Source organism: Diabrotica virgifera, chromosome 4 (assembly GCF_917563875.1).
Source record: "Diabrotica virgifera virgifera chromosome 4, PGI_DIABVI_V3a".
In the NCBI taxonomy this organism is placed as follows: Eukaryota; Metazoa; Arthropoda; class Insecta; order Coleoptera; family Chrysomelidae; genus Diabrotica; species Diabrotica virgifera.
Genome location: NC_065446.1, coordinates 44,317,536 through 44,341,465, shown reverse-complemented (window position 1 = coordinate 44,341,465; position 23,930 = coordinate 44,317,536). Strand labels below are relative to the sequence as shown.

Genomic DNA, 23,930 nt, shown 5'->3' with positions numbered 1-23,930 from the left:
TCGAGTGCTTTTCTCATTATATATTCCCCATAGAAATTAAAAAGACTTGAAGATAAAATACATCCTTGTCGGAATCCTCTGCCTATTTTAAAAGGATCGGACTTATGGTTTTCAATTTTTATTCTGGTTTCACTGTTTTCATATAGGCTTTTCACCAGAGCTGACAGATGATCAGGAGCCCCCATCTCATGTAAAACTTTCCACAAAATTGTCCAGTTTACACAGTCAAATGCCTTCTGATATTCCAGAAAGCAGATGATTATCGGAATTTTGAATTCTCGTGCTTTCTCAATGAGTTGTCGCATATTAATAATTTGCTCCCTTGTGCCTTTACCCTTCACGAAGCCTGCCTGTTCTTGTGGTATTTGTCTATCCAGGTATGTCTGCATGCGACACTTGATAATTCTCAACAGAATTTTACTTGGGTGTTAAATTAGTGAAATGGTTCGGTAGTTACTACATTTTGTGGTGACGCCTTTCTTATGAATGGGAGTAAATAGTGCGGTACACCAATCACTGGACCATTTGCCGATTCCCCATATATGATTGCACAGTCTCCACATTAATTGGAGACCATGTTCACCCATGTTCTGTAAAAGTTCTGCCGCGATGTCATCGCAACCAGGTGATTTATTTCTTTTAAGGTGCTTTATGGCTTCGACTTCAGACTTTAGAAAATCTGACTCCAGGGTTGTTGTTGAGACTTGCAGTGCTGTTATATGATTAATGTTAGAGATTTCAGCTTTATAGAGTTCTGTGCAGTATTTCTTTCAAGTCTCCAAAACCGCATCCATATCGCTTACCGTATTACTGTCTCATCCTTTACAGCATAATTTCTGGGTTTGAATTCCCGAGCCAGTAACTTTACTTTCTGAAAGAGATCTCTTGTTTCATTTCGATGTAAGTGGATTTCTACTTCCTGGCAAATGTTAGACACATATTTGTGTTAATCTTTCCGGCAATTTATTTGGATTTCTCTTGATAAGCTTCGATAGTCGTTTAAATCAAAACTGCCAACTTTAAGTTGCCTTATTTGTTCTATAATTTTCCATGTTTGGTCACTGATCCATGGCTTACGACTGTTGTTTTTATGGGTTGGCAACTTTGCTTAGCTGTATCTAATATATCTCTTTTAAAACCTCCCCAGAAAGTCTCGATATCATCTATGGGGGTAGTACTTGTCTCAGTTAACACTGGGTATATTCTTTCTTTGAAAGTTAAAAGTTCAGTCTCTGTCAACCTGGGAGTTCTAGGAGTGGGCTTGTGTTTGTTTCTAAAACGTATTCGGAATACAGCTACAAGGAGTTGTTGGTGGTCGCTTCCGCAATCTGCACCTTGATAAGTTTTTGCGTTAGTAACTGAGACGACTGTCCGACTGGACTAACATAAATAAAATGATTTATATAATTTGAAATATTCTTGGAAGCAGTTATATTACACATTTCCATGTAAAATAATTAGCAAATGGAACAAACAACCAAGTACAGCTAATAATACCATATAAACTAAAATTACACCTTCAGCTCATCACTGGTTTAGCCTTGACAATGATGAAAAAAGTGAGTTTTCAAATAGTAACAATGAACATTTAATTTTTGTGTATTTATATACCAATATCGAGTTATTAATCATAATTTTATATTATAAATTATGCAGGTGAAGGTTAGAATCGACCTGCATGTCATTATTATTGGTAGGTACTCCCATCCATGTGGGATATCGTTTAACCTCGAAATCATTTCATAGTTCAAATATGGGCATTTTGTTTGTTTAAATTTATGCAACCGTTTTCAGATACTACAACAAAGAACATAAAATGATTATCAGGTCGTAAACAAAAAGTATAAAGGAGATAACGATAATCAAGTGACGGAATAAGGAATTGTTGTTTTCTCCAATTTTATAACATTATTTCATAACACAACTTCTTCGTTGTTAGACCAGATATGTAATCGCAAATGAGGTGTCGAATGAAAGCTCATAGCCAAAGATAGTATTAAAGGTGAGAAATTTGACGTCGGACTTCTAGTTCCAGAGTTTTCGGATTACTGTTTTTAAATCGCCGAAATAATAAAATCAATATAAAGGGTGAGTCCATACTCCTACCTCGTATAGAGGCCAATGATCTTATACACATAGATTTGGCCAACTCGGAAAAATAGCGTAACGCGGAGCAGTTCGGGTCGGTGGTATATCTATCTCTCTCTTCTGGCGCTTAGCTTTCTCTCTCTAGCATATGATGGCTGCCGCCTCTGTGTAACTGTCGTTTCATTACTCCTACCTCTTGGTAGAGACGCTCACACTCGCACGACAGACAAAGACAGCTAGACCACCGTACTTGATATCGACGTTACACCCCGATGCATTGAGTAGCATATCACTGGCCAGATCTATTCTTGACATATCTCTGATAGAGTCTCCTATGGGGAATAACAAATGACCATTAAAAAGTATCTGCTCCCCTTGTTTAATCATATACAGGGCGAGTTTCGCATTTTGACAGAAATTTATATTCGACATAATTTTTGAACGGTCAGATCGATGAGTCTCTTATTTTGGTCAATCGTTATACTATTACCACCTAATCAACTGATTTATTCAAACTAGAAAAAAATCGGGTCCGGCTTTAAAAAATTAGTTCGTTTGAGTCTTAGAAAAAATTTCACCCTGTATACGCTTTTTGAAAACTCTAATATGAATTTTACAAATTAGACAAATAGGTAATTAAAATGGCATATTTATTTTTTCCCCACATTATTACTTAATTTTTTATAAAAAAATCAAATTTGCCTATGCATAATAATTACAAGTTTGGTAAAGTGAACCACAGATTTAAAAAAATTTACTTTTATTACAAAAATTATTTTTTTTTGAACAAATATTTAATTTATGTTACCACCAAATCAACTGATTTATTGAAACTAGAAAAAAATCAGGCCCGGATTTAAAAAATTATTTGGTTTTGGTCTTAGAAAAAATTTCACCCTGTATACGCTTTTTGAAAACTCTAATATGAATTTTAAAAATTAGACAAATAGACAATTAAAATGGCCTATTTATTTTTTCCCCACACGATTACTTAATTTTTTATTAAAAAATCAAATTTGTCAAAATCGGAATTTTAACTTAAAAATCAAAAAAAAAAAGATGAAATCACGGATTAACTAGCTACAACGTTCCATTTAAAATTTTTTTTTCTGAAATTTTTACAGCACATATCTCTTACCATTGTAAAGACTATGACAATTGTTGTAGACTTTCAGTCTTCTTCTCGTAAAAGTTATGAATTTTTTAACATAAAAGGTGCAGAGTCGTGAATTGCAAAGTTAAATCGCAAAAATTAAGTGAAAAAATTTAAAATTTATCTATTTGATCACGTCTATGGTAAACTATAGAGTCCAAAGAGAAGTGTTATGGGGAGTTTTAGATCTAGACGTGTTATAGAAAAAAAAAATGGTGAAAGTTTTAATTTTAATTTTTATGGTAAAATTGTGACTTTGACAAATTTGATTTTTTAATAAAAAATTCAGTAATCGTGTGGGAAAAAAAAATAAATATGCCATTTTAATTGCATATTTGTCTAATTTGTAAAATTCATATTAGAGTTTTTAAAAAGCGTATACAGGGTGAAATTTTTTCTAAGACCCAAGCGAACTAATTTTTTAAAGCCGGACCTGATTTTTTTCTAGATTGAATAAATCAGTTGATTGGGTGGTAACATAAATCAAATATTTGTTTAAAAAATTAATTTTTGTAATAAAAGTTAATTTTTTTTAAATCTATGGTTCACTTTACCAAATTTTTAATTCATAGTCAAATTTGATTTTTTTATAAAAAATTAAGTAATTGTGTGGGGAAAAAATAAGTATGTCATTTTAATTGCCTATTTGTCTAATTTGTAAAATTAGTATTAGAGTTTCCAAAAATCGTATACAGGGTGAAATTTTTTCTAAGACCCAAACGAACTAATTTTTTAAAGCCGGACCTGATTTTTTTCTAGTTTGAATAAATCAGTTGATTAGGTGGTAATAGTGTAACGATTGACCAAAATAAGAGACACATCGATCTGACCGTTCAAAAATTATGACGAATACAAGTTTCTGTCAAAATGCGAAACTCGCCCTGTATATTATTAAACAATGGGAGCAGACACTTTTTAATGGCCATTTGTTATTACCCATAGGGGCCTCTATACGAGGTAGAAGTATGTACAGTTCCTCATGACTCACCCTGTATTATTCGACGCTTCTCATCAATACGAGGTTTCATACTTCCGGTTTCATGCCTATCTCTCCGTCCGTCTGTCTGTCCGTGAACACAACTCCTCCGTTATTAGAACGGATGGAATGACAAATGAGTTGTCGAATGAAAGCTTATAACCCAAAGATGGTACTAAAGGTTGACATCGGATTTCCGACTCCAGATTTGCAACTGATAGTACTGTTTTAAAGTCGCCTAAATACATAGGATAGGGTTATCTATTGAACAGCATATCAGGCAAATGGCCTCCATGGTTTTACTGGAACACAGGCACTCTTTTGTCCAAATTGTCCATCACTCTTTTGAATAAATCTGGCTCAATGTTGACTGAATCGGACTGAATGCACGACTGGTTGTAGGCTTGACGAGGTGTATAGCATGTGGCACCATCTTGACAATCGCTTTTCACTACTTGGCGAAATAAATTACTTAACAACAATATTATTATATATTTTAGCATACCTATTATTAATTTATTTCGACAAGTAATGAAAACAGATTGACATTATTAATTAGAATAAAGAAAAGATATTATTTATAGAGTAAACAAAAATAAAGAAAAATATCTGTGACAAGTAATTTTTAGTAGCGGAGTTTTAACGAAGCCTTGGAAGGGCAATGTTAAGTTCGAATCGGGGGAGAAAGTATTAACAACATCAGACATGCAGACGACACCGCGATCATGGCTGAAAGTATCGAAGATCTTCAATGCCTTATAGATCGAGTCACTAGAGAATGCTCCAATAACGGACTTGGCATAAATACAACAAAGACAAAGTTACTTGTGGTAAGCAAACAAGACGTCGGCCCTATGCAACTAATTGTCAATAATGAATCTTTAAAAAAAGTTAACCATTTTAAATACCTAGGATGTTGGATAAACGAGACACTAAATCCGGATGAAGAAATTAAAAGTAAAGAAATTTCAAGAGGAGTATTTATGAAACTTAGATTTGTTCTGAGCAACTCTCGGCTGAATTTACAATTAAGAATTAAGTTCCTAAAATGTTATGTGTATCCTGTATTACTGTATGGATGTAAAACCTGTATCATGAAGGTGGTCATGTCGTAGAATGTTCATTGTATCGTAATTTGTCCATCAACCTTCATGATCCAGGTTTCACATCCATACAGTAATACACGATACACATAACATTTTAGGAACTTAATTCTTAATTGTAAATTCAGCTGAGAATTGCTCAGAACAGATGTGGTCATATGGTAGAATGCTCAGAATATCTTGGGTTCAACGTATTTCAAACAGAGAAGTCTTAAACGGAGTAGGTCAAGGCGAAGGTGATTTAATCAAGATGATAAAAAAAAAGAAAACTTGAATATATCGGGCATATAATGAGAGGACAAAGAGCACAAATTGTAATAGATAACGAACCCAGTCTAGAAATTGAAATCAGGAGAGGAGTTCGGCAGGGATGTATTATGTCTCCATTACTCTTTATTGCATATAGTGAAGCCATTTTTGAAGAAGCATTGCAATCTCAAAGTGAAGGAATAATAATTAACGGAGGATCTATTAACAACATAAGATATGCAGATGACATCGTGATTATGGCAAGCTCTGCTGAACAACTCCAACTACTACTAAACAAAACAAACAATTTCTGTGAAGAATATGGAGTAAAAATGAATATAAAAGGACCAAATACATGATAATAACTAGGAAAACAAACATACAAACAAGCATACATTTGGGAAATGTACCGATAGAAAGGATTGATAAATACAAATACCTAGGAACCTGGATTCCAGAGAAAAATGATAACAACAGAAATAAGGACCAGGATAGTAATAGCAAGAAATGCGTCTGTAAAAATGAAAAGAGTTCTCTGCAACAAAGACCTTAGCTAAGAACTGAGAGTAAGAGCTTTGAGATGCTACGTGTTCTCGATACTACAATATGGACTTAAAAGCTGGACATTAAAGCAAGAACACATAAATAAGCTACAGTCATTTGAAATGTGGTGTTACAGAAGGATACTTAGAATGGCATGGACACAGAGGAAAACGAACACGAAAGTATTGCGAGAAATGGGTAAAGAATGCGAAATAATAAACACAATAAAAATAAGAAAGTTACAATATCTGGGACACGTAATGAGGGGACCGGGATATGAAATGGTAAGACTGATAATACAGGTAAAGATAAGAGGCGGAAGGAGTATAGGAAGAAGGAGAGTGTCATGGTTAAAAAATTTAAGGGACTGGTTTAGATGCAGTTCTATAGAACTCTTTAGAGCGGCGGTGGATAGAGTAAATATAGTGATGATGATATCCAACCTCCGATTAGGAGACGGCACTTGAAGAAGAGATAATGAGAGGAGCAAATACAGGATGCTGCAGTTTAACACGCAACGGACAAATCGACGGAAAAAGAGGAACTAGTAAAAAGAAATATTCATGGCTCCGAAACCTTCGTCAATGGACTGGCTTATCAGCAGGTCAACTATTACATGTCGTGCAAGATCGAGAACGATATGGGCAAATTGTCATGGAAGCTACCCACGCCTAAAATTTGGGCACGGTACTTAAAGAAAAAGAAGACAAGTAATGATTCCTAGTTTGTCACTGCTTGTCAAATCATATTCTAATGTTTGGTAATGCTCTGACGTCAGAAATCTCGAATGACGTAAGCGTGTTTTTGTAGTAAAAATGGTATAGGTACACAACTACTTTAACATAAAGATATATGAACACGATAATGATACTGACTTGGTGTAGGGTGTTATTATGAGGGTGTGATGAAAGGTTTAGTAAAGTATTATAAGATACCTACCCGTAACATTTAATCCAGCAAATGCTTGAAACTCCTCTATGGCTTTCGTATACGTTCGTTCATCTAATAATTGACTAGAATTTCCCCTGGTTGGTGAGAGGTAACCAAATTGGGATAGATATAACTGTAACAAAAAAAATTTTTAGTAAACTTGCAATAAAGATTACATTACGGTACATAAATGTTTCACACATTAAAGGAGAAGGAAGGTGGGATGAGTTGACCAATCAGCCATCTCAAATTACTAGCTTTGAGGGAGGATTATACCCTGATTTTATTATTTTTAAAGATCACTTAGTAGTATATGAAGTAGTATTTTCAAGAGATTCAACTTTTGAAGATATGTTATGAATACATACATAATAGAAAATGTTACGCGAAATTTCTCAATTGATGTTCTTTTCCTTCTTCTTGATGTTTATAAGCAATTCTGTTTGTTTATTGGCGGATTAATACCTTTATGGATGGTTTTCTGTCCATCTTTTGCGCGGTCGACCGATACTGTTTCTACCGATTGATAATTTATATCTTGCTATTTTAACCACAACAATCTTCTCCATTCTGCCTATGTGGTTACTCCATTCTTTGTTTCTGATAATAATTGTCCATTTGTTTATACACTACGTTATATTTTCTTCTAATGTCTTTACTCCTCTTTCGATCTCTCAGCGTATTTACTGTAATTCTTTTCAGTACTCTCATCTCTGCCATTTTCAGGAGTCTTTATGTTGTGGCTGTCTCGGGTCTTGTTTCTGATGCATATATGCCAAAGGTTGTTAATTGCTACTAATATTAAAAAGTTTCACTCTTTTCTTACTTACTTACTTACTTAAGCCGTCCTCTTGTACCTTACGGAGTCGAGGTATGTGGAGAAATCAGACGTCTCCATGCGTTTCGGTTAGTAGCTAGTCTTTTTGCTTCTCTCTACCCAATATTTTTTTTACGCAAGCCTTTCCAATATTTGCGTTCCACGTTCTTGCTGGCCTGCCTCTTCGTCGTTTGTTGTCAGTTGCCTCTTTCCATACCCTCTTTACAGTTCTACCTTCATTCATTCTCGCCATATGTCCGAACCACGATAACTGTTTCGTTTCAAGTCTGTCTAAGGTTCTTTCAACACAGCACCTTTCACGTATGTCTTCATTTCTTATACGATCACGTCTGGTCACCCCGGATACTGCACGTAAATATCGCACTTCGCATGCTTGAATTTTACTACGGATGTTGTCGTTCACTCTCCACGTTTCACTAACGTAGAGTAGCACCGGCTCGTATACAGTTTGAAATATTTTCATTTTTGTTTTCAGGCTTACTTCTTTCTTCCTAATAAAACTTTTATTTATTGCATAGTATAATTTTGTTGCACGCATTACCCTCCTGTTTATTTCTGGTTCTATATTTCCTTGCCCATTCATTGTTGATCATAGATACTTGAAGACCTCTACTTGTGTAATGGTCTCATTATTCAGCTTTACATTTATATTTTCTTGAGTTTTAGATATTACTAAAGCTTCTGTTTTTTCAATATTTATTTTCCTTCCAAATTTCTTAAAGGCTTCATTCCAAACATTCACATTCACTTGCAAGTCTTTTTCTGATTTTGCCACAATTACCAGGTCGTCGGCATATATCAACTCTGACACGTAAACTTGTTGAAGTTTATAGACCCCGACGCTAGTTCTTTTTACCTTACCCCTGCATTATTTTGCAATTTCGTCCATTAGAGTGATAATTAACAAAGGACTCAGAATACCACCTTGTCTTACACCTGCCCTTGTGTAGAATTCTAGAGATGAGCGATTGTTCGTTTTACATTATTACGTGTACATTTACATCTACTCTTTATTGCTTGGATTAACTTCGGTTTCATATTTCTACTGTTTAATATTTCCCAGATCTTGTTCCGTGGCGCCCGATCAAATGCTTTTTCCAAGTCCACAAAACAGAGAAACAACTTACTCTTATGCTCTTTTGCTTTTTCTGATAACTGTTTCACCGTGAATATGATATCGGTTGTACCTCACCCTGGCCTAAAGCCGCATTGGCTGTCATCCAGTGTGGCCTCGATATTTTCTCGCAGCATTTTCTTTAGTATTATTTCGTAGATTTTACTAGCAACTACCAAAAATAATATTCACCTGTAGTTAGAACACTTATGTTTATCACCTTTTTTGTGTAATGGTAGAATAGTTGCAAGAGTCCAATCTCTAGGTATGCATCCGATACGCCAACAACTCCTTATGATCTTCCATAGTAATTGTAATCCTTCTCCTTCCATATATTTAATTAGCTCAGCCTTAATATTATCGTGTACTGCAGCCTTGCCATTTTTTAATTTTAAAATTGCTTCCCTGTATTCGTTGTATGTTATGTCATCATCATCTTTTTGTTCATTTAAATTGTACTCCTCCCTGTCATTCTCTATTTCGTTGTTGTCTCCCATTAATAATTCCATAAAATGATCCCGTCATCTTTCGGTAATGTCTTCATTTTTTAATAATATGTTACCATCTTTGTCCTCTAAACGTGTTACTCTTTTCTTTAAATGAATATATACTGAGTGGTGACAAATAACAGTACCACTTATACTTAAATTTTACAATTTTAACAATTTTTTGATAATTATTTTTTAAAATATTTTTATCCATAACTCTACTTTACACACTATTACTAACTACAACTTTCTTTGTAAAACGATGGTGGGTAGGTATCTATTACGTCAAATAGTAATTAATAACGCGAAAAAAACGTCAACAATATGTACACTACAAACACAACTACAGTGGAACCCCGTTAACTCGGATTAATCGGGACCGCGGCCTATCCGGGTTATCGAAAATCCGGGTTAGCCGGAGAAAATGGTAAAAATTAATAAAATATGGTATGCCTACAGATAAACTCCGTTATAATTGTCACACAGACACTGGTAAACCACGTTCGCATTCCACACAAAACCACACATACAAAGCGTCAAGAGTCTCATTCTTAGCTTTATTAGCTTTGCACCGATTGTCCAAACTGTTTTTTGTTATCATTTTGAAAAAAAAATCTTCGATTTTAGTTCTATTTTTCTTCCAATCCGATACTGTAGATGTATCGACACCATATAATGCTGCAAGATTCACCTTTATCAATTCTACTTAATGCTTCTAGTTTCTTTTCCATTGTCACTACAACATTTTTACGTTTTGTTGCCCTTATAGACAAAAACACGCACACAAAATCTGAATAGATTTACGAACGATTGGAAGCGAACAATACGACTTTACTACACACAATACCGTCTCTGATGTTATGTTATTTAATAACAGTGATGACTAAGACCATTGTTAAAAAAAGAATATTAATGGTCTTTGTAATGGTATATGTACTTCAAATTACACAAGTACCCATTATCTCTCAAATATTATATTACATAGAGTTGGTACAAAACCTCGTGAACCTTGAAAATGCGTATGTATAACCGAAATAAAATGAAGCCAAAAACATACGACTATTTTATTTGCTGCGAATTGCGCGACAGGGTCCCATCTGCACCCTGATATTTTCAGTAATGTCGAATTCAATCGTTTCGTTCGTATATTGACGTCACCAAATGAATGAATTAGGTTCACGAGATTTTGTAACAGCAATACATCTTTATTGTTGAAATTTTTGTCTGATAAAAATCGGTCCGGGTTAGCCGGAGTTCCGGGTTATCGGGGGCCGACTTATCGGGGTTCCACTGTATTGACATACACAGATAGATTCTTATCGTCAATGAATTTGATAAATTATTGTAGGTCGATGGTAAACATATTAATTATTTATTTTTCTACTGATTTTTGCTAGAGAAATGCTTTATATAACTTCAGACATACCTACATATACACATCGTTATGTAGGCGTCAACGCCCTTCCGGTAGGGATCCATGAAGGAGTATCACTGAGCCGCAAGCACTGAGCCAAAGTTATTCAATTATTTAATTAATGGGATTATTGTTTCACCATCATGTATTCAGTGATTACAATAATTTATATACTATACATAATAAAATTTAACAATCGAAAAAGAGACGAAGTGATAACGTGATGTTAATAATATACTGTTATTATAGAACTATTACATTTCATTTGAACACTTTTAACAACTATAATCTTTGTTTACATGCACTGCATGCCTTATTGGAATTTAGTGTAACTTCTTTATTGATCCCTTTATTACAGATTGAATAGATAACCATTAGAAAGACCTTCTGATAATACGTATCCGAAGGGCAGTTATACATATAGAAGTAAATTTCCACAGATAAGTAAATTCCTTGAAACAAATTGAATGGCCATTATTCACCTACATCAATTGTGAGTAGAGAAATAGCTGACATGTTAGATAAATAACATAGGTTGTTAGTTAACAAACAACAATTTCAATTTAATTTCACTATTTGTTCCGCTTATAACCAAATTATATAAAGTCGATATCAGTTTGAATTTAGAAAGGCTTTCTCATAAACTTGCTAACCATAAAATTAAACTTTTTGTCGAAAATCAATCAATAATAGATTTGGGTAACACTTTAGATTCTGATTAAAATGATATAATAAAGCCAATAACAACTATACTATAATAATAATAAAATAATGAATACAGTTTAACATCATATAGTTTTTATTAAGTCTAAAAAATTATCAATCATCTAACTTTTTTTAATTATAAGAAATTTATATAAAATTTATATAGAGGGTGTCTCAAAAGTAGGGGGCGCTATAATCGGAAGAACGATTTACCTAATACACTAAGTAAATTATAGAAGCGGTCTAATATATCTAAAAATACACTTCCAAATGAAAAACCAAAAAACACATAGGTTTAATATTTTTCAAAAACCTATTGAATAACACTAACACGACCCACCACTCCAGCCCTCCATGGCCCCTAAATTTTAAATAGCAACTCCCGTTTTTATTGCAGATTTTTTTATTGCAGATGTGGATTCCTAATGAAAAATGAGAAAAATTTATTTGACACATTTTTTAGAATAATTGTTGATAGATGGCGCTGCAATTGAAAAAATACAATTTATATAGCGCCATCTAAAAAAATTATCAGCAAATATCAGCAAGGTATCAGCAAATCTAAAAAAAATACATGAATAAATGTTACTTATTTTTTATGAGGTACTCAAATCTGCAATATAAAATGAGGGTTCCTATAAGACCATCCCAAATCAATGGGATGAAGTATGGGGGGGGGGTCGTGTTTAATGTTATTCGATAGGTTTTTTGGTTTCTTATTTGGAAGTGTTATTTCTCGATATATTAGACCGTTTCTATAATTTACCTAGGGTATAGGAATTATACCGCCATCTATCCACAATTCAAAGAAATGTCTCGAATTAAAGTTACTTATTTTTTCGTAAGCAATCCGATTGTGTAATAAAACATGTGGGCTCCTATTTAAGATTTTAAAGTTACACTCCACACCACCTCCAGTGTGTAAAGGGGTATCGTGTTTGGTGTCATTCGATAGATTTTTGATGACTAGATATCATCAAAGCAAAAATGGGGAAAAACTGGCATCAAATAGCATAAACCAGACGAGATTGGAAAACTCATGGAAAGCCCTATATCCAGAAGTGTACAGAGCAAACAGGCTGAAGAAGCAGATGACTATATTTGTATTTTGTTCCTTCCTGCTGGATTTGTAATCCCAGGTAGTACATTATCATCAGTTAATGCGTAAGTTTTTTCGTTAAGTTTCTTTATTTTTACTTATATCTGGTAGTTTACACATTCTTTCGATAAATAAAGTTTAGAATTATCATATTTAAACGCGAAACAGTCAAGTTCTAAGACGAGTAGGCGCTTTGGTACCGTTAGCCTTGACCGATGCACAGTATCTATTAGCATTGACAATCGTATTAGTAGTACTAATTGCCAGGTGAGTCAACTAGATAATCTAGACTTACTCATATTCTTCCGCGAATTTCACTTCTTTATGTAACAAAACAGTGGGCCGTTCATTCATAAATTTTTGAATCACAGTGGAAGAAATTGCTTTGGAAATTTCACAGATACACCCAAAGGTCAATCACTGCAAGAAAAATATTGAATCATTGGAGTTGAGGTTAATATGCAAATGAGTTGAGTGGTAAACATCTAATAAGGAAAGCAGGAAATGATTCAATTTAGAGAAATTTCCGCAAGTCGATAAGAGCTGGGATTATCATATTTATTAGGAATCAGATTAGGTAGTTTTAAGAAAAAATGGAGAAATTTTGTAATTTTGAAACTGAAATATAGGTTCACATAAGGTTAATATAACCGCAAAATTTTTACAATTCATACTAAAACTAATATAAGTAGAATTTAGGCGGTATAAGGAAGTATCAAAAATTCGTTTTAATTAACGAATTTTAACACGTTGGCTGCCATGAGACACAAATGTTGTGTTTCATGTTGTCGTTGATAACAGCCGCGGGATAGTGGCGGCTCGTGACCTCAGTATACGGGTAGGCGACACCTATAGTGTAATATAATATGTATTGTACCCTCGGAGATCGCTGGGAAAATTTCCACTCAAAATAACAAAATTCAGTTTGGCAACACTGCGTGAATTTTGATAGTAACATATCCTTTTTAAGATAAACACAACTGTAATTTAGTCCTAACAAATTAATAAGTATATTTTTTTGTCAACAAAAATGAGATTTTTCAACCAAATAATGTTTCAAATATGATGTGCAAAATAATTTTTAATTGGGTTCTGCTAATGAGCTTGCTTTTTTTGTCATTAAAGTAAAAAAAGAACTTTAAATTTAACTCATTAAATCATATTATCCGGTATCCTCTTAATTATTTTAACTGTACTAATATCCGTCGAGTAATTCTGAATGATTAATATGTTGTTAAAATATTTTATCTGTAGCGGCTTCTCGAATGTCTTACAAAGTATCGAATTTCATTAATATTTTTAATTAATATCTTTACTTAAAAGAGGTATACTACCTTAATCTCGCTAAGCTCAACTGTTTTCGAGATAAACGTATTTTAAATATGCGATACAACATAATTTTTGCATATCATTGTAGTTAGACCCGAAAAATAAACTTGATTATTTCATTCATAGGAGATTCTGACCAATAGAAAGCTACAGAAATCTGAATTAAATCGATAATTTTTAATAATCTCCCGTCGTTAAGTATATTACGTCAGATGCCCTTCGTTGATACGAAAAAATACATTCAGTGACATTAATGACAATTAATGTTTTAAAAATTATAAAAGTGATGACTTTCAATCGTCAAATATTTATAAAAACTGTGTGTTTAATGGTACTTACATAAATAAATTAAAATAAAATTTTGGTTTTGAACAGTTTTGTTCATGAAATAATCGCAACAAATTCCACTTGACCTCTGAAATTAATATAGAACTTTTGCTCTCGTGACACTTTGACATAATTTCACTCGCCTTCGGCTCGTGAAATTAAAACTGTCAAAGTGTAACTCGGGAAAAATTCCATCATTTCAGAGCTCTTGTGCAATTAATACTGATTATTTCATTCATAGGAGATTCTGACCAATAGAAAGCTATAGAAATCTGAATTAAATCGATAATTTTTAATAATCTCCCGTCGTTAAGTATATTACGTCAGATGCCCTTCGTTGCTACGAAAAAATACATTCAGTGACATTAATGACAATTAATGTTTTAAAAATTATAAAAGTGATGACTTTCAATCGTCAAATATTTATAAAAACTGTGTGTTTAATGGTACTTACATAAATAAATTACAATAAAATTTTGGTTTTAAACAGTTTTATTCATGAAATAATCGCAACAAATTGCACTCGACCTCTGAAATTAATATAGAATTTTTGCTCTCGTGACACTTTGACATAATTTCACTCGCCTTCGGCTCGTGAAATTAAAACTGTCAAAGTGTCACTCGGGAAAAATTCAATAATTTCAGAGCTCTTGTGCAATTACTACTGAAACTATAATAATTGTGCCAGTTCTCATATTTATGTCATTGCATCGCAAATTCCATCTGAAGAAATTTGAGATACATTTTTTTAAATTTTTATGATTTTAAGTTATTTTCGGGTGTAACTACAATAATATTAAGCAAAAAATTATGTTGCCTCGCAGATTTAAAATGCATTTATCTCGAAAACAGTTGAGTTTAGCGAAATGAATGTAGTACACTTTTTTAAGTAAAAATATTAACAGAATAAAATTTTTTATTTAAAAAGTATGTAGAGTGGGTAATAAAAAAATTGAACCTATTAAATGAGCGCTGAAAGGCGTATGTGGCGCCCTCTGGATAATAGATCATTTTTGGTAGCGAATTTAGATTTCGTCTCAAAAAATCCCCGCTTACCAAATTTTGTGTTATTATCCCATGTCTGTTAGGAAATATTCAAGGATAAATAAAATAAAAGTTTAAGTTTGACACCCTGTATTTCGGTTATTACCAACTTCCGTACTAAGGTAAGTTAGCTTAAATCGACATATTTTAACCTCAGGAATCTAGGGTTAAGCTATGGCCCATTTTTTACCAAACACCCTGTATACAGTGTGTCGCATTTAAGATGAAAACACCCTTATATTTCCGAATATCAAAATAAATACAGATTTGAAATTTTGCAGTCATTCATTTTGATGGTTTACATTTTTTAAGATAGTCAACTGAAATTTAAATTTTAAACGCGGCCTACTGCGAATTCACAAACAGGACGAATTTTCAATATTTTGTTTCGCGTTAGAGATATCGCAAAAAGTTATTCGGAAAATTGTTAGAAATATTATTTTAACCCCACATACCAAATTTCATGACAAAATTCGAACTTTTCGTTTTTTTTTTCGGAATTGTTAGTCAGGATCGGCACAACCAATGCCAAAGGCGCAAAAAAATCTAGCCTACCTATAGCCCGAAATATTACGGCCACGGCCAGGCAAGCGACAATATTACAGCGCTGTGCTTATCGTAAAGAATGAGACAAAATGCGAATTCTCTTCGGCTACTTTTAAAAGAGCCTGCCCTAAAGTAGAAAGAGCCGTCGCGTCGTAGTAGCGCTACGCTACGGGGAGCGTATAATAATTATTACAACTTCGGAGATGCATTAAAGAGTAGCTTTGTTTTATTTTAGATTTTTAGATACTTAGGTAGTGTATTAAAATTTATTAAATACAGTTTTAAATAAGTAATTTATATTAATAAATAATTTATTATTGTACATTTGAAGAGGTTAGGCGGCGCCTACCTTGCCCACCCTGACGGGCCGCCCCTGCCGCGGGACACACCGTAGTTGTCTCAAATGCATAGAAACGGGAGCATCGTGGCCATAAGGACCCACTTTTTTTAACATTATGGCAGCCAACGTGTTAACACCTGTTTTGAATGCGAAACAAATTATAAACATAATAACCTTTAGATAGGTATTGTAAAAATGCAACAGATTGTGAGTTATATCAACGAGGGGTTAACGCAACGTAAGATGGCTCAACGTTTGGGGTTTTCACCAGGTGTTGTAAATAGAACTTGGAGTTGTTATGGCACAAATGGTGTAGCCTCATATGTTTATGGTGGAGGGCTACAACTCATCAACAGTGTACCAACTCTGATGATGACCGATATACGAGAATTATTGTTAGACGGAACTCAATATACTGCTTCTTGCATTAACAGAACATTGCGTAACGCCACTGGAAGAATAATTTCAACCCAAACCGTTAGAAGATGGTTGCGTATGACTGGCTTAAGAGCAAGAAGACGTTCATCTCGTTTAGTACTAACCATGGAACATCGCGAATCGAGAAAACTATGGGCTGAAGAACACAGCAACTCGACTATCAACGAATGGAGAAACTGTTTATTTAAAGATAAGTCTAGATTTCGTATAAACAATTCCGATGGTCGTATTTTGGTTTGGAGGGAACTAGAAGAGCGGTATAATGGCAGTGGCGTAACTAGTCTGACCTGCGCCCCAATGCAAGTATTCCTCGTGCGCCCCTATTCCCGGACTTATTCTCCACCTCCCCCCCCCAACCTCCAACGAAACTAACAACGACATTTCTCCAGAGAAAGATTATACAAAGAAATATAACAGTAATTTTAAAGTTAATTATTAAAAAGTTATTATTCAAAAAAATTAATTGAAAGTAAAATTAAGGGGCTATCCTAGTGTAAAAGTACGAAATTCACATACTTTTTTTAATTTCTAAAATAAAAAGAACTGTACCAATTGTTTTGAAAATTTGCATGAGCATTGTACCGTGAAAATAAAAACAGCTGCACTGCTATGATTGGGACTAATAGAGACCCTGAAACATGACATTATTATTGAAAATAGTTATATTTGAAAGTTATTATTGAAATATAAGTTATTTTCTATACCATCAACTAGGGGTATTTGATCGGATAAAAAATGTCAATTTGGCGGTTTCTGAAACTGCAAATGTTTTAGCTAATTTAAAAAAAAATCAACACTTCGTCAATTTCCCAAATTTTAATATTTTTCAAAAATCATAGTTGATGGTGTAGATAGGAAATAAATTATGTTTTTTATTTTCACGGTGCCAGTATCTGGCGCATAAATCGTTAAATTTTTAATATTTTTTAATGAAAATTGTTTTACTTCTTTTTATAATACATGCTTATGCCAATTTTCAAAACAATTGGCACAGTACATTTTATATTAGAAATTCCCAAAAAAACTACTTATATGAATTTCGTACTTTTACACTAGGATAGCCCTTTAAGTTACTGAACATTTCCAAATACCAATAATATAACTGAAGTAAGGATCACATTATATACTTACAATTAATTAATGTACTTTTAGGACGATAAAATATACACTACTTACTTTACTCAACATTTTTTATTTATTTGGTGCCCTATACAATACAGTATACATGATATCGCAAGCAACAATGTAATGTTTATGTTCCGTTTCTCAAACTTTGATTAATTTTACTAGATGATGCATTCTTATAGTCAAACCTACCTACAGCTCATAGGAACAACACTGTATGTTAATTCCTATTCCCTGACAAAGCCTCTGCGGCTCTTTGTTTCTAGGGACAGTCTTGCTAACTTTTCTACATCTAAAGACCGAGCTCTTTCATGTTCAATACTAATTACTAATTACACTAAGATCACACAGTCTAGTATTGGACATAGAGTTCCTCAAGTAGTTCTTTATTATTTTTAGTTTAGAAAAAGATCTTTCACTACTTGCCACAGTTACGGGTAATGTAAGAAACATTATTAATACTGGACTTACGTTTGGGACATTTGATGCAATAAATTTCCTAATCAATAAATTATTCCTAATCAATAGATAATCAGCCAAGTGGCTGATTTTGCTTATTTTATTACTTTTGATATCGTCTTTGACAACATTTTTAAAGCAAATTACTTCATTGGTCAAAGCATGAGTCACATCAGATTCATATTTTTTACAAAACTCAGAGGCTGACTTTAGAAGTTGTTTGTCAGAAAAATATAATAAATTATCTGGGTTTAAAAAACTGAACGTGTCAGTTATACATACCATAGATTTAAACCTTTCGTTTAACTGTGAAATAAGAATATCAACAGCTCTCAAAAATACCTTAACTTTAAAGTAATGCAGAGGATCACTAAACTCGTAGTCACTAGAAAGTTCGTCAAAAAAAGTCTTTACTTTTCTTTTGCGTTTGGAGGTCATTGTCAGTTTTTGGCGCCCCCTAAGGCCTGCGCCATGCACCGCATTGGTTGCATTGGCGTTAGTTACGCCACTGTATAATGGCCATTATAGGGTGCCTACACCTGCTTTTGGGAGAGGCTCTATTTGCGTTTGGAATGGTATTTATTTGTTTTGATGGCCACACCGACTTCGGTTCTGACAATACTGGTAATGGCTCAGAGATATAGAGATATGGTTGTAGAACCAATTATTGTACCATTTGCGGGTGCAATTGCAGAAAGTTTTGTCCTTATTGACGACAATGCTTGTTCCCACCGTGCAAGAATTGTGAACGACAGATTACAGCATCACGGTATTGACAGAATGGAGTGGTGCACGATGAATCTGGTGTTATACTTTTATTTTTAATTTAGATGAGTGAGTAGAAAATTTACCATGAATTGTTTTAAAGATAAGAAAGTCTAATATATTATTTATAAAATACTATTTAAGTAGATTATTATTCGCGTATTTGTAAACGAAATACGCAAAATCAAAGGTTATCAGATACTTAAAAAATAAACACTTTATGTATAATAATAAACACTGTTTGTAACATAAGTTGATAAAAATTAATATTTGGGGAAAGAATTCTTAAAATTTATTCATATTATGGAGTTTAAATATCTGGGCATCACACTATCTAAGTGAATAAAGTAAAGAGAGAGCCGAAGGTTCCCTGAATGAAATAATTCAAAGAAATAAAAATATCGGGAAAGAAATAAAAGGCACAATTGAGCCGCTGAGAGCAAAACTGGTGTAAGTCAAAAAATCAAGTTCTCAGCAAGCAAGTGCTTTAGCAGAAATCCTGTACACACGAAGGTGTTTATGGAATTTGTTTTTTGTTTGAACAAATAAATATAATATATTCTTTTATCCAAATAAAAAACAAATTCCATAAAAACCTTCGTGTGTACAGAATTTCTACTAAAGCACTTGCTTGCTGAGAACTTGATTTTTTGACTTACACCACTTTTGCTCTCAGCGGCTCAATTTACAAAACAATCATTAGATGAATAATTACACACGGGGTAGAAACATGAACTGACACAGAGAGAACAAAGATAATGCTAGAAACAGAAAAATGAAACCCTGCAAAAATCGATGGTAAGACAACATGAGACAGAGCTAGAAGTACAGATACGACGGAAATGCAAGATAGAAAACATTGAGAACTGGATAAGAAACAGAAGAGTCGAATAGAACGACCACATAAGCCGACCGACAACAAATAGGGTAGTAAAGACGACAAAGGACGGTTCCCCCATAGGAAGACGATCAATGGAAAACCACGAAAACGATGGAACTTACTGAAGGCACATTGAAAAAACAGACAGACAGGCAGGCTTATGTCTACACAAAAAGAACAAGAAAAAAAGATATTCATACGTAACCATTAATTTATACACTTTTTCTTCGAGTCTTTTTGTTTCTAATGTTACATTATTTTCTTAATATTACTAATTATGTATTTGAATTACCTTTTCCCCGTACTTTAAGATTGACCATTTTTCCTTTGTACAGTTTCAGACAAAATTTATGCATTACCGTTTTTTCTATTAAAATAATTATAATAATTTAATAATTACCATAAACCATTTATATAAAGCTAAAATTACCGTAAACCAAATTACATTTATATTTATAAAGCTTTTACACTTTATTATCCAACATCTATTGTAATCTTGCTAATAGGTCAACAAAATTGATATAAATTTGTGAGATTTTATAAAAATCATTTCGAAATAGCTTTTTTATATTTTAAACCATAGTTATTTTTAAGTAATTGTATTTGTAAAATAATGTAAGTGAAGGTCGCACAAATGTTTAATACTGTTAACTTTAGGAACGGCTAATACTACTGCAGAGGCCCATCCTACGTTTATTTAATGGCAGGTTAACAACGCTATTTGCATTGAATCCAAACGTTGATTCAAAAAAATTGAATAATTTTCTTATTTACATAATATCTATGCATGATATAAAGCGTATATTAGAAAACCACAAAAAACTAAAAAATTAAAATATGTTTTAATCTTTATTTTGTTTTAATGAATGAAATGAAACACCTTAACCTTCCGTGACTAACATTGGGTCTGTGAGACGGACCACTTAGAGTTTTTACGATTATATCCAAATTGTTCGTTATGTATTTTCGCCGCCATCAGTAGCTGCCTGATTCAGGTGCCTGTTTTTGGTGTTGAAGTTTAAATCCTTAGCCAAGCCGCACACCAAAGAAACATGAAACGAAAAACATGAAACATGAAACGAAAAACATGTTTCATGAAAAGAAAGCACTGCTAAACAAATCTCAAAGTCCGCCTACCAATGAAACGTGTGTGATTCATGCTCATAAAACATTTTTATTTTCGGAGAGTTTCATAAATGGCCGGACATTTGTTTAGCAGTGGTTTATTTCTATGAAATGTAATTTACGTTTCATGTTTCTTCGATGTGCCTTAGTGTCAAGTGATTATGCAATTATCGCCAATTTTATATAAAAATTTTTCTCAGAGACCGATGTTGGACGTGAGATATTCGATGAAAACAATATTTATATTAACGAAACAACATGCAAACAAGTGCTGATAATTTAGTGACCCAATTTCCAGAAGTAAAAGGTGAAGAGTTACAAAAAAACGGCAGTGGAAAAATTGAGCTCGGTTTTCACAAATGAGATGGTGTATAATAATTGTCTTCATTGTCTTTAGTATTTTGCTAATGTTTAAGAGGATTAATAAATTAAAAAAAGGTATCAATATTGTTTAATTTCACTCCTTCAAGGAGTAAACACAACCCTGCACTTGAAAGTGTGTCAATGTAAACATTTTTTTATGTCGGTCTCTGAGACGGATCTTAGCTTTAATTTTCAGAAAACCTATGTTAGTTGCGGAAGGTTAAGAAGCTAAATTAAATTAGGCTTCACATTCTACTTTCTCTTCTTGCGGTGTCTATCCGTTCCGGATATGATACATCAAAATCAAGGTCTTATGTAATGAAGCCAGGAAATATGTCGTCCTTACGGACCTCTCTTACCAAAGCTTCTCGTTCTCTTTCCGTGAGCTATTGTCAGGGCGTGGGGATACTTTAAGTATTATTAGCTTGCTGCTTCCACCTGAGTCTTTATTTGGTCTAACCATCTTCCTCTTTGTGTTCGGCCGTTTATCGTTCCTTGTACTACCCATAGTTTCATAGTTCTTCTGGCTATGTAGTCGAAGTAGTTTAGATATAGTCGGTTCACTTTCTTGCTAACCTATCTTTTATATTAAGCTCTCTCAAACCAACCAGAGATGGTTCTCTGTTCTGTCCAGGACACGCATAGAATTCTACTGTAGACTTATATTTCGAAAGAGCGATAGTCCATCAGCCGCGTATGTAGCAATGAGAACAATAAAAACACTGACCAATCTGAGCTTAGTCTTCCTTGTTATTGTTCGGTTTTTCCATATTTTAATTAATTCAGTTGCTCTGACTTGAGCCGCTGCTAGTCTTCGCTTGATCTCTGAGGAGCTATCCTGATATGTTGCAATTAACTCAAAACAATGACAATTTCAAACTATATCTTAATAGTAATATGTCAACGAATCATGTCAGTTAGTATTTAAATCTCTCCAGTTTGGACAAGAATACAGTCCAAAAATGAACGTCAAAAAGGCTAAATGTATGAGAACATCAAAAACTTGAAGAAACAAGAATCTTTCAATAGACGGGATTAACGTGGAACGAGTGGTAAAATTTACATATCTGGGAACAATGAGTAATTATTCCACAAATGATTACTTCCAGCAAATTAAAATCAGGATAGACAAGACTCGTACAAACTGCAACAAAATGGTAAAAGGTAAAAGTGCTCAGCACAAGAGATATATAAGGTTGGAGTTGAGTTATGTTGGCGAGGTGTTACGTTTTCGCGACTATGTTTTATGGAATGGAAGCTTGGATCTTGTATGCGACATCAGTAAAAAGAATGTGTGTGTGTGTACTTTGTACGTACGTAAGAAGTTATACTTCTATTATATGATTTCAACGAAATTAATATACTTTAAACAGTTTATTTATATTTTATTTAAATACTAAACTAATTTAAATACTTACTACTTCTCAAAATTTTTTATTAAAACAGTGCCAAAAATTAAAATAATAAAAGAATAAAAAACACACAAACAAACACACTTAAAAATGCCACAAATGATTTCTGAACAATGTAGGAAAAATTTTTAACCAAATACGTATTTTCTGAAAAAAAAATTATATAATAAACTTACAATCATAAAATGTATAAAAAAAATAAGAAAAATAAAAGTTTCCATTGGGGTTCGAACCCAATTATCAGCGCAGTTAGTATTGAAATTCATTCACCTTAAACTTTTACCCACGGAGACCATGTGTCATCATGTGCGAAGATCAACTAACTAAACGGATTAAACTTTTGACGGTTCTGAATTTAACCAAATTATTTTGATTTTGAATTAAAATTATTTAGAGTTGAAAGAAATATTAGAATACAACAAAATATAGAGTAAGAAAACAATATATTAGGTGAATATTGATAGAAATTTTGATGTTGATCAAATTATGTAAATCAAAGCATTACATACTATTTTAGTAGGTTCTTTTTAAATTTTCCAAATAGGTAGGTTCTACCTATGAAATTTTTTATTAGGATACTGAAACATTTACAATTATTACGTACCTGTCGCTTTTAAAAACTATCTAAAAAGTCACTACAATATTATAAACTTGCATTTTTCTCTACCATCACAACAATAAAAACTAATATACACAACATTAATTTGTTTATCCAAAATCTCCATATTGAACAATTATTGACAGATGATTTTAACACCCAATCAGATCCCGTATAAAGGCTGTATGACACTATGCATTTTCTTGTATCATTTCTAATATCGTTTCTGATATCGTTTCTTGTATACATTTTCTTGTATCATTTCTTGTACCTACATTTGTGCCCTGTATGACACTATGCAAGTTCTTGTATCGAAAATTGTATGAAATTCGGCACGTGATTGGTCGAAATTTTGTTTGTCACCCTGTGTCACGTTATGGTAGTACTACATCTACAGCTACAGCTGATTTTAAAGATTTTATAAAATTTATAAACTTTTAATTAACATTTTAATGTTAACCAGAATTTTACGTTGACTG

The 23,930-nt window shown here is 33.1% G+C and overlaps 1 protein-coding gene across 4 annotated transcripts in view; it reads right to left on the bottom strand.

Annotated features, from left to right (window-relative positions):
• The window catches only part of LOC114325910 (matrix metalloproteinase-14), a 180,076-nt gene that overhangs the window by 61,580 nt on the left and 94,566 nt on the right, over window positions 1–23,930 (bottom strand). For all 4 annotated transcript variants that reach the window (XM_028274059.2, XM_028274057.2, XM_028274058.2 and 1 more), the window contains exon 2: window positions 7,052–7,175. In XM_028274059.2, coding sequence (XP_028129860.1) covers window positions 7,052–7,175 — 124 coding nt within the window. The remainder of the gene's footprint in view (window positions 1–7,051; window positions 7,176–23,930) is intronic.